At 54.7% G+C, this 12,177-nt stretch overlaps 1 protein-coding gene and 1 long non-coding RNA gene across 3 annotated transcripts in view; one reads left to right on the forward strand and one right to left on the reverse strand.

Annotated features, from left to right (window-relative positions):
- OTOP1 (otopetrin 1) overlaps positions 1-6,149 on the reverse strand; it is a 34,886-nt gene extending 28,737 nt beyond the window's left edge. The window contains exon 1 of the mRNA XM_086705454.1: positions 5,618-6,149. Coding sequence (XP_086561580.1) covers positions 5,618-6,014 — 397 coding nt within the window. The 5' untranslated portion in view covers positions 6,015-6,149. The remainder of the gene's footprint in view (positions 1-5,617) is intronic.
- A 488-nt stretch (positions 6,150-6,637) lies between these two features.
- Positions 6,638-9,202, forward strand: LOC147582118 (uncharacterized). Of its 2 annotated transcripts, none has more exons than XR_015250602.1 (3): positions 6,638-6,688; positions 6,922-7,655; positions 8,071-9,202. It is a non-coding gene; the product is annotated as an uncharacterized LOC147582118 (long non-coding RNA). The 2 variants fall into 2 exon arrangements; XR_015250603.1 differs by having other exon boundaries at positions 7,572-7,655.
- The last annotated feature ends 2,975 nt before the right edge of the window (positions 9,203-12,177 follow it).

Consider the following 12,177-nt stretch of genomic DNA (forward strand, 5'->3'; position numbering starts at 1 on the left):
TCCTCTGTGGTAGGCACCCAAATACTCCCTAGGAGTCTGGAACCTTGAACTGTAGACTGTCAGAGGTAGAAGGTCCCACAAAGTCAGTCTATATCCCCGTCTCATGCAAGAATGCTTCCAGTGCATTATGACTAGCGGCCAACTGGTCTCCCATCGGGACATGCCCAGGGCTGGGGGGCTCACCGTCTCTCAACGTACACCCTTCCATCACCAGCTGGGGCTCATATTAGAATGTTCTTCCCTATGCTGAACTGCAGTCAGCCTCCTAGAACTGTCATCCTCTTCCTTGGAGATTGTGTCATCATTCACTCACTCACTCATTCATTCATTCACCCATCCGTTCACTTGGCGATTCAGTAAATCCCAACTGGCACTTGCTACATGCCAGGCACTGTGCCAGGAGCTCAGGCTATAACAGGGGGCACATGCAGACAGGGGCTCTGCCTCCAAGAGCCCACAATCTGGTGAGATCGACACACCGAATAACACAAACTCCTGCTTGATTTGCGTCAAGAAGAAAATAGAGGACCCTATGAGACCAGACCACCTGGGGTCCACACCTGGTCTGAAGGTATCAGGAAAGGCTTCCCTAAAGAAGTAACTCTGGGGGCGCCTGGGTGGTGCAGTCGGTTAAGCATCCGACTTCAGCCAGGTCACGATCTCGCGGTCCGTGAGTTCGAGCCCCGCATCAGGCTCTGGGCTGATGGCTCAGAGCCTGGAGCCTGTTTCTGATTCTGTGTCTCCCTCTCCCTCTGCCCCTCCCCCATTTGTGCTCTGTCTCTCTCTGTCCCAAAAATAAATAAAAAACGTTGAAAAAAAAATTAAAAAAAAAAAAAGAAGTAACTCTGCTTTCCAGGAGCTGAAGGATGGTCTGGGGCCGACGGGAGTGAGGTTGTCGCCTCCTCTCCCTTCTGGACTCGACACCCTTTCGTCCCTCCTGGCGCCACCCTTCTGCAGGTGCCCGTGTGATGGTCAGAGGGGGACAAGGCATTCCACGTGCAGTCTGACTTCCTTTCCAATGAACGCCACACTGGCACCAGCCTTTTGGGCAGCCCCATTATCTTGCTGATGCTGAAATCCTGACATTATGTTTATAGTTTTTTATTAGACAAAAAAAAATCTCATCCAAAAAATAATATGTAAGAAAACTCATGCAGTTAGGCAAGAGTCTGTCGTAGCGACCCCAGGCTGGGTCTTGGGGACCCACCGCTCTCCTTCCCAAGGGAATTGTTCAAACCCCCCACCCCCGACGTGTTGTTCTGCTCCAGAAATTTGCCAGGTGTCACTGTCATGCTCAGTTTGCTATATTCTGTGTATTCTTTTATCATTTTAAAATGATTTTTAATGTTTTTTCCCAGACTCCAGCAAAAACAAAAGACCTTCTTCTGGGGATCCTTCCCTAAATCCCTAAACCCTCACCCCCGCCCCCAGCTGTCTTCTGCCTCCCTTCACGCATCCCCTGCACCTACACACTACAATGCTGAATCATTTATTTCGTAAGATATTTCTCTTATGATGTGCCAGAGGCTCCTAAGCATTTATGTACTAACTCACTGAGTCTCATAATATGTGGTATCATCGTCCCCATTTTACAGATGAGGAAACTGAGGCAGAAGTAAAGCTACATGCCCAGAGAAGGGGCACGCTCTTAGCCTCTGCTGCCCCCTTGTTGTCCGCACCCCTCTGTGCAGGGCCACGTCCGAAGGTCCCGCCAGCCCCAGAGCCCAGCCAATTCTGGGAGCTCATTCCAGGCCGTCGAACAAAACCAGACCAACGGTTCTGCCCAAGCACCACAAAAATTTCCAGTCTGTACACTCGGCTCCCTTCTCTGTTGCTCCCCACAAGTTCCCGGGAGCCTCGAGGAAGAAGACAGAAAGCAAACAGGAAGTAGACTTTTGCCTTCTCTGACGCCTGTTAGTATCAGGCCATCTGCCCGGAAGCAAAGAGTCTGTCCCTCTTCACCTTCTCACTGTTAAACATTCCCAGTGATGGGGAGCTCAATTGTTGTATCTCTGCGTTCTGTGCCTCCGCCCCTCCCCTGGTGGCCCCCCTCCGCTGCTCCCTGCCGCCGTCCCCCATGGCACCTGCCCCTCTTCTCGCACACACTGGGACCAGCTTACTCACAAGTGGGGACAGCCTGTTTCCCAAACCCATCACCACGTTCCTGACCTTTCACTCCACAGCCGGTACAGCCACCACCCGTGAGCTGGTCTGACATAAGCAGCTCACCTCTGCCCCTTCACTTCCAGGCCCTTAAGGGACGACGAGCACGGTGCTGGGAGCAGTCCATTTCTGGGGGCAGCATGCTGGACAGAGATGTAATGTATCATACACATGGGTGGGTCTCATTTTAAGAAAAAAAGTATTGGGGTGCCTGGGTGGCTCAGTCGGTTAAGCGGCCGACTTCGGCTCAGGTCATGATCTCGCGGTCCGTGAGTTCGAACCCCACATCAGGCTCTGTGCTGACAGCTCAGAGCCTGGAGCCTGTTTCGGATTCTGTGTCTCCTTCTCTCTCTGACCCTCCCCCATTCATGCTCTGTCTCTCTCTGTCCCAAAAATAAATAAACGTTAAAAAAAATCTGAAAAAAAAAGAAACAAGTATTATGCAAAAATATGATCTTAGAAAAGGAATAAATTTGGGGATGATTACTCACAAGCATTACAAAAAAGAGAATCGCTGGGACGTATAATCGAGACAATGCTTCTAATGTGCCTGCATTCTGAACTCAATAAACACAGCTTCATTTCTTATTGTCATTGTTCCCATAATTGTGTGTTGATGACGCTTCTCGGGACTTGAGACAGAACAGTAACAACAAAATCCTACCACTGGTAAGTAAACCACTACAGTCTTTAATGGAACTAGAAACAACTAGGATGTTAATTACATCGTAGCAATTAACAGCCTGAAACAGCTATTCACTGAGTGTGCATATCAATGTACCCACTGGGCTGGCACGAGATAGCCAGGCTGCTGTCATTCCTTCCAGAAAAAACCAATCTCTTTACTTAGCAAACAGAGGAGCTGGATTAATAGCCCCTCATTTCTGCTAAATATTTTAATACATCAATATTATTTGTTCCAGAGGAAATTTTCACTTTCTCATGCTCAGTAGGTGAAGCAGAACGTTTTCTGCTCAAAGAAATGCCTCACAGCCCATACCAAGACCCAAAAACTTTCTCTGAAAACATCAGTGCCCCGAATTTCACAGGCCGGTTCTTTCTCAGAGCCCCGGATGCGGATGCGCTAGGACTGTCACAGAAGCCAGGGCAGAGCTGAGTCAAACCTGTCCTTCCAGCTACGATTCCAAGGAAAACCCCAGGGCTGGCTGGGGCTGACGCATCTCCCATGGCCTCCCCATGTTCTTTCGGGACAGTTAGCCTCTTGCTTTTTGATGAACCGCAGCCCGTTCACAGGGATCACAGTGTTTTGCAAACTGCGTTCAGCTCTTCCCCAAGAAACAACTGGGATTCTCATTTCACTCATGAGGAAACAGGGACTCAGAAGGTGAACATAGCAGAGCTGGGACACGGAGCCAAGCCTTCCAGAACCAGCACCATGACCATTAACCACACTCCTCACTTGAATGGTTACGGTATCGTGTTTGTCTCAACGGCCGCCATTTATTGAACACCTGCTACGTGCTCTCTCTATATTTGCCACTACTGGGTGTCTAATAGACATCTGAAAAGTAACGTGTCTGTAAGAGGAAACGTATTTATTCACCCCCACCCCGGTGTCACCCCCACCCCTGTTCCTCCCTCTGTCTTCCTAATCTTGGGAAACGGCACCACCATTCAGCCACTGACTGAGATCACAAGGCTTCGAGTCTTCCTTGGAAGAGAGAGAGACAGGAGGGAGAGGGAGAGAGGAAGGGCAGGGGAGGGAACGGTGGTAGAAGGAAGGGGCAAGGAGGGAGGGAAGAGGAAGGGAAGAGGTGAGGGAGGGTCAAAGAAAGGAACCTTCCACTACAGGAAAGCCCAGGTGGAAAGCCTACGTGTGTAATCTTTTTTAGCCTGTGTAAATCAGTGTCCTCAAAATAACATTTCATTTCCATTTGTTTGTTTGATTCAGACACCGGAAAAGGCACGGGATTCCCCGCCATTCAGAGTCACAAAACCATGAGCCTCCCTCAAACAACCGTTTGCAGAACAGGAATTCGGGCCCAGCCTGGAACTGGGTCCAGTTTTTCCAAAGGCAGGATGAACTAGCCGCAGGCCCTGAGGCCACGAAGCCTGAAATCTCACCCGGTAATGCGGCTCTTATGCAGCCAGCCCTAATACGCGGTGGAAGCCGACACGGAGCAAAACAGGTGCACACAGAGAAAGCCACGGGGGCCAGTGGGAGTTGGGAGCAATTCCCGGCAGGGTGGGCGGAGACGATGGCACTGGGGCCAGACCTCGGAAGGGAGGTGGGTGGGAAGGAGAGGGGAGGTGTGCTGGGCACGCAGCCTGAACCCAGCCAGCAGTCACTGGTCCCCCCAAGTGTGTGATTCCTGCTCCCCGCCTGCAGAAACGGGCAGGGTGGGCAGATTATGGAACGTGCCCAAGGTCACGCAAGGACAAGGAAAAGCCACTCTCTCGGGCAGATTTAAAGTCAGACCTGACGAGCGGTCACGTAGAGATGTGTGATGTGTGTGGTCCCCGCACAGTGACACGTACCCGACCTCTCCGGGGAAGGTTTCGCAGGGACTGTCTCCAAGGCGGACTCCCCACTGCCTCCTCCCTTTGACTGCACCCTATCGAGCTCCCTCTCAAGGGCCGAAGCTCCTGGAGGAGGAGAACCTTCCTATCTTGATGATGTTTCAGTCACCGCGGCCTGACTACCTGGCAAGTGTATTACCCTCCGCGGCCCCAATGCTTGGCCGCTTAGCCACGATTCCATTCGCCCCAGCTGCAGGCACACTCTTAGCGTCTCCTCCACGCCAGACCCGGAGGTGGCTCTAGGACTAAGACGTGAGCCTCACAGAGCTCCCCCAGGGTGGTGGGGGGGGGGGTGGTGGACAGAGATATCAAGAACAGGTCTTCCCAGGGCATGGTGAGGGGTGGGGGAGTGTGGTCAGACCACAAAGAGCAGGGGAAATCAGAAAAGCACCACTGGAGGGGACGGAGTGAGGCCTGAGCCCTGTTCTGGAAGGCAAGGCAGGCGGAAGGCACTGCGGGAGGCGGGAACATAATATGCAAAGGCATGGAGACCTGAAACACCGTAACGGGAACTAAGAGCCTCTCTGGAGCCCAGAACGAGAGCAAAGGAGGGGATAAAACCAGAGCGCACTGCGGGGGGCTGATCTTAGCAGGCCGTGAATGCCAGGACGGGGAGTGCGGCCTCCCTCGTGGCTGCAGGAATTTCAGCCGGGGAGAGACGTGAGCGGGCTCGTGTAGCTGCGGCTGTTAGGACGGGATGTGTGCCGAGAGCCTGACGGCAGAGAGAGAGGAGGCTGCTACAACAGCCCGGGGTTAACAAAGAAAAAGAGAGAAGGCAGGGAGGCGGGGAGAGCCCGAAACTTGGCGGGGGAAAACGGAGCAGAGGGAAGTCGGAGGAAAAGGGCGCCGCCGAGCGGCTGGCGGGCGAGCCGGCGGGCTTCGCGCCGCACCTGCCGGCGGCCGGGAGACTCACCGCGGAGCCAGCGCGCGCCGGCGTGCGTGTCCTTGGGGCGGAGGAGGCGGCGGTGCGCGGCGCTGCGGCCCACGTACCACAGCATCCAGAGCAGCTGCAGCAGCATGAGCGCCGTGAGGACGCACAGCAGGTCGCTCTTGCCCACGCCCGAGGCGTGCACGGCCCAGGCCAGCAGGAGCAGCAGCCCCGCCGCGAACACGATCAGCCCGTACTGGCTGCTCAGCGCCTCGGCCAGCTTCTGCGGGACGCTGGCGCGGAGCGCGCCCCGCCGAGGGGCCGGGGACTCCCGCGGGGCCGCGAGCTGGGGCGAGGGGCCGGCCGCGGGCCCCGACGGCACCCTGTCCGGGGCGCTCCCGGCCGCCTGGGGAGAGGCAGGCGCCCCCTGGCCTCCGGGCATCACGGAGTGACCCGCCCGGAGTCTGGTTCCGGGAGTGGCTGCGGGCCCGGGGACCCACCGGCTGTCCCCACCCCCGCCCTTGCCCTGACGCTCTCTGCCGACCGGTCCCCCTCTCCCGATCGCCCTGCGACACCTGCTCTCCCCGCTTCTTCCCCTCTGCCCTCCCTCGGTCAAGGTGCACAGCCCGGTCCTCTCACCGCCGCCGCCCCCCACCCGCTGACCCCGGGCTGACCCCGGCTGCCTCTTCGCGCTCCTGAAAGCGCACTGCCCACCTCCCGGGACTCCCCAAAGCCCGGGGGCAGCCCTCCCGCCCACTATTTGACCCACGCGGGCCGCTCCCCGCCCCTGACGCCTGGGACCCGGGCCAGCCCTCCCCCGACGTCCCCTCCCCGCGCCCGGCCTCCCCCCGCCCGCCCTCCGCTGTCCCACCCCTGTCCGCTTCGTGGACGCCCGCCCACCCAGCCCTGCCCGGGCGTCACGGAAACCCTGGATGACGACAGGTGCCTCCTGGCTCCTGGGATTGCGGTGGGGGGCCAAGGGTCACCCTGAGTCAGCCGGACCGAGTAGGCGCAGGGGGCGTTGATGCGGTCCGGCAGGGGTGCCCCAGGGGCCGCAGGTGTGAGCACTGTTCGGACTGTCCCAGAGGAGCTGCGACGCGGACCGCAGAGGTCTAGGTGAGCCTCAAAATGTCCTTGTGAGTCTGTCTGTCCTTCACCCTGTGTATTTCTACCGTATGTTTTCTCTGTGTGAATCTCTGTCTGTGTCTGGCTGTCTGTCTTAGGGGTGTGTCTGGTTGGGACAAGGAGGCGACGCGTCTCAGCGCTCCTCCCTAGGTCTATGAATGGGGGAGGGGTGTGTTTTGTTTGTGTCTGTGTTTGCGCATCTGGTGTGCTTGTGTGTCTGCCAGATGCCCCGATGCCCAGGAGCTGCCTCCCAAGAAGAGAGATCACCTGTGCACCCCCTCCAAGGGAATGGAAAGCTGCTTCTGGAAGCAGAGGTGTTGGGGGGAGCTGCCTAGGGCCTTCCCGGAGCTACAGGTGCCCCCAGCCCGTCCCTCAGCACCCCAGCCCCTCTGAAGCTGACCGCGTCTGCCAGGGCATCCCGCTCAGATGCCACTGAAGAGGAGAGTCTCCCCACCCAGAGGTTTTTGCAAAAGAGCATCCTAAAGGCAGAGGTGGCTGAGAGCAGAGTGGGAGCAGGGAGTGGGTGAGGGAGCCGCTGGGGGGCCTGCAGCCTGGAGGAGGAAAGGCAGGCCTCCCGCGCGAGCCTCCTGTGCTGTAATAGAGGGCTCCTCACCCAGGAGACCCCCTCTTCCCCTGGGTTTCACGCTCTCTGTTGCTCTCCTGAAATTAATTTTTGAACAAGCAGACCCACATTTTCATCTTGCAGTGTAGCGGTTCTGATTGCCAGAGAGTCCTGAAGGGGCGGGGGGCGGGGGCTGGACCAGCAGGGAGTCAACCTGGGAGCCTTGTCTTGCCTTCATTCACTCATTTTTTTTTTTCACTCATTCATTGGTGTGGCCAACACTTACTTATCCAACACTGAATCATTTGCCAGGCTCTTCTGGGTACTGGAAACTTCAGCTATGAAAGACTGCCGTCAAGGAGCCGGCACCCTGGCAGGGACATGCTGAACAGACAAGTATGTGTCGGGAATGCACTGGGAGGCTAGAGAGCATCCGATGTGAGACTCGGCCCTGTCTTCTAATCATGGCCCGCAGGGGGGACTGAGCAAGCAGCCCCCGGGGAGCAGGGCTGCCCCGAGGGGAGGGTTGGGTGAGCCTTGAGTCTGCCAGGAAGGGTGAGACATTCCTAGAGGAGGCACTGTTTGCTCCTCTTTTGGGAGGAAGACTGTGACCTTCAGCTGGGTTTCCCCAGACCCAGGCCAGGTGATGCTCGGTAAATAAACCGAGGGGTTAACGAAGGCACAAGTGGGGGGAAGTTGCATGAACAAGCCAGCCAGGTGTGGGTCTCACCAGACCCGCAGGGCACGGGCACAATGCTGTGTCTTCCCGCATCTGCTCCGTCCCCTTCCCTTGCTTTCTTTTCCTCCTTAGCTCACACCTGGAACGTGTGTACATCTGTGGCCCGTCTCTCCCGCCGTAACGAACGGTCTAGAAGGACATTGCCTATCTTGTCCATGGCTCTAGCTCCAGCACATAGGACAGTGGTGACCAGCACACCCGAGGTGCTCAGTGAACACGTGTTGAATGCGTCCCCCCCCTCCAGTGAAGCCCTAACTCCCCATCCCTGTTAATGCGACCTTATTTGGAAATGATCGATCAAGTTGAGGTCACCAGGGTGGGCTCTGATCCAATATGGCCGTGTCCTTACAAAAAAGGGGAGACTGAAGACAGACACATATAGAGGAAAAGGTGATGTGAAGACACAGAAAGAGTGCCATCTACGAACCATGGAACCCCTGAGACCGCCAGAAACTCGGAGAGAGGCCTGGAACAGACATCTTGATCTTGAACTCCTAGTCTCGAGAATTCTGAGCCGATATATCTGTGTCATTGGTGGCCTTTGTTAGGGCAGCCCTGGGAAACGAAGACACCCAGCTTATTCCTTCTGTGGTCCCCTGTGGGCGTGTCCAGCTCCCCATCCGTCCGTGCCCCACACTGTAGACTATTGTCAACTGTCTTTCCAATGCTGAGCGCCCTGAAGGCAAGAGAACTATGTCTGATTGGCTCTGCTCCCTAGCACCCAAGCTGTATTTTTATCCTACGTTGGAAAATGTGTAGTGAGCCCCTCCCAAGTGTCAGGTATAAGGCCAGGCCTGGGGACAACAAAATGAAGCCACAGTTTGTGTCAAATGCCATGGGAAACTGGGAGGAAGAGAAAGACAGAGAGAGAGAGAGGGAGGGAGAGAGACTGCCTGGCAGATGGCAGGAACTCCACGAATGCCCCAGACTTCCGTAAAAATCATCTCTGCTTTTATTTCATTTTGCGGTTTTACAGCGCACATTAATTCATTGTCTCTTTCATGAATCAAGCTCAAATCAGCATGGATTTGTAGGGACAGGCAATGTCAAGTGGCGGGGGAGGGGGGGCGGTGGGTGAGTTCTAAAGCCAGGCTTCGAGGTCCGATTCCTGGCTCCATCACTTACTGCCATGACCCTGGACAAGTTACTGAGCCTCACTGTGCCTCAATTTCCTCATCTGTAAAACGGAGCTCTTCTTTTAGTATTTCTTGTAATGTTTGTTTGTTTATTTATTTATTTATTTATTTATTTATTTATTTATTTATAATTTTTTTTTCAACGTTTATTCATTTTTGGGACAGAGAGAGACAGAGCATGAACGGGGGAGGGGCAGAGAGAGAGGGAGACACAGAATCGGAAACAGGCTCCAGGCTCCGAGCCATCAGCCCAGAGCCTGACGCGGGGCTCGAACTCACGGACCGTGAGATCGTGACCTGGCTGAAGTCGGACGCTTAACCGACTGCGCCACCCAGGCGCCCCTGTTTATTTATTTTTAAGAGAGAGAGACAGAGCATGCGCAGGGCAGGGGCAGAGAGAGAGGGAGACGCAGACTCCGAAGCAGGCTCCAGGTTCTGAGCTATCAGCACAGAGCCCGACGTGGGGCTCGAACTCACGAACCGCGAAATCATGACCTGAGCCGAAGTCAGATGCAAACCGAGCCACCCAGGTTTCCCTAAAACGGAGCTCTTAATACTAACCATTCTCACAGGTTTCTATGGGGACAAAGTAGCCTGATACATATGAAGTACGTGGGAATGTGCCACCAAATACAAAGTACCCGAGACACTTTGTTATTTACTGAGCACCTACTATATGCTGGACACTGAGCTGAGGCTATGCTGTAGAGGCAGCCAGCTGGCCATCAAACATGGGCTCCCCTTCCACGGCGTAGAATCGTCACCGGGAAGTGGCTGTCCAGCCAGGGACTCTCCCCTTGCACCTAGGTGGAGCCAGGCGACCAGGTTCTGGTCAGGGGAGCGGAGGCAGAAGTGATGGCATCGATACCCCGAGCGCCTTCGCGAACTCCGTGCTGAAGACGGCGGAGTGCATCAGCCTGAGCCCCCCTCCCCACCCCGTGAGTGGCAAAGCAGAGTTTCCCCGCTGAAGCTGGGCCCCCATGAGTGAGAAGAAAACTTCTACCGTGCTAAGCCGCTAACGTTACACAGTTTGCCTGTTAGAGCAGTCGCACTGCCCTTCCTCACTGAGAACTCAAAGACACATAACACGCAATCCCCATTTGAAAGTCAAGTGGGACTCCCTTCTCTGGGCCACCTTGATTCCTTTTAATGAGCAATGAAATGTAAGTTTCTAGACATGAAAGAGGGAGACTAAACGATGCTGAAGATTGACAGATTTACCCATCTTTCTGCCTCCGCTGATGTATAAGTGTTTCAAAGATCTGAGCCATACAGAACTCTCGATTTCTTTATTTTTTATTTTTTAATGTTTATGTATTTATTTAGAGAGAGAGAGGGGGGGGCAGGGGAGGAGCAGAGAGAGGGAGGGAGGGAGGGAGGGAGAGAGAGAGAGAGAGAGAGAGAGAATCCCAAGCAGCCTCCACGCTATCAGCACAGAGCCTGATGCAGGGCTTGAACTCAAGAAATGTGAGATCATGACCTGAACCAAAATCAAGAGCTGGAATCTTAACCAACTGGGGGGCTTAAAACAACACAAATTTCTTGTCTGGCGGGTCTGGAGCCTGGAGGTTGGAAATCAAGGTGTCGACAGGGACTCGCTCCCTTTGAGGGATCTAGGAGAGGGTCCCTCCTCGCCTCTTCCAGCTTCTAGTGGCTGGTCCTAATCTTTGGTGCCCCTTAGCTTCCAGCTGCATAATAGAATCCCTGTCCCTGTCATTGTCACATGGTCATCTTTCCTCTGTGTCTGTCCATCTCCTCTTTGTATAAGGACACTAGTCATATTGGATTAAGGGCCCACGCCCCTCCAGCATGACCTCATCTTAACTTGCATTGTAATTACATCTGCAAATAAGGTCACAGGCACAGGGACCGTGGGAGGGACTTCAGCTTATCTTTGGGAAAGGGGGCACAATTCAGCCCATGACAGGCAGCCTATTAAAGCATTATTATTTGATTTATATAACTAGAAAATCTCTAGATAAGGTAAACAGAGATCTATCCTGAATCATTACAAGACTCTCACTCAATTCCCAAACCTGAGCCAGTTCACAGACCCAGGGTCCTCGAAGGAAGAGGGGGGCGGGTCTCCTTGACAAAAGCCTTGCAACATTGCCATAAACATCCTGGGAATAGGGGCGCCTGGGTGGCTCAGTCAGTTGAGTGTCTGACTTCGGCTCAGGTCATGATCTCTCGGTCCGTGAGTTCGGGCCCCGCGTCGGGCTCTGTGCTGACAGCTCGGAGCCCGGAGCCTGCTTCGGATTCTGTGCCTCCCTCTCTCTCTCTGCCCCTCCCCCGCTCGTGCTCTGTCTTTCTCTCTCTCAAAATAAGTACATTAAAAAAATTTTTTTAAATAAATAAATGTTAAAAAAAAAAAAAAGGAGAAGCAGCAGCAGTGTGGTGTGGAACTCCTTGACCGTATAAATGCCAGCAGAAGCATCATGGGAAGGAAAAGGCAAACTCCTCTTCAGAGTATGTGTCTCATCCAGGGAGGACAAGTCCCCCCACTCCCTTCATGATGGAAGGGGTCTGATAGAATCGAACGTCCACCAGGCCGGTGTCCCCAGAGAAAGGTACCGCATCAGCAGCAGACCAGTGCTGCCTCCTAGGACTCTGACAAGGTGTCAGGCTCTACCCTCTGGGCTCTATTCGCCCTCCGTGTCATTCTTTTCTGGAAGAAAACAGTTTGGAATCCAGCCTTCTCAGCCTGCTTCCTGCCCAGTTCACAGTGCTTCCAGCAAACTTAATCGCTTATCCAACTTGTTGGTGTGTGGCAACCATTTTTGTCCTGCTCATGGGTCTGTGGGTCAGGATCTACAGAGGACACGGCGGGCATTGCTTTTCGTCTCGGGTCTACAATGTCCAGGGCCTCAGCAGGAAAGAGGAGGACGGCCGGGGCGTGGCTCAATGGCCAGGGCTTGGAATACTCTGCAGATTTCTTCATTCACATTCTGGTGCCCCAGGGACCCAAAGCCTGGGCTCAGCTGGGTTCCCACACGTGCCCTCTTTCTGCAGCTTGAACCTCCCACAGCCTTCCATCTGAGCC

Source organism: Puma concolor, chromosome B1 (assembly GCF_028749965.1).
Source record: "Puma concolor isolate L17-30 chromosome B1, mPumCon1.1.hap2, whole genome shotgun sequence".
Lineage (NCBI taxonomy): Eukaryota > Metazoa > Chordata > Mammalia > Carnivora > Felidae > Puma > Puma concolor.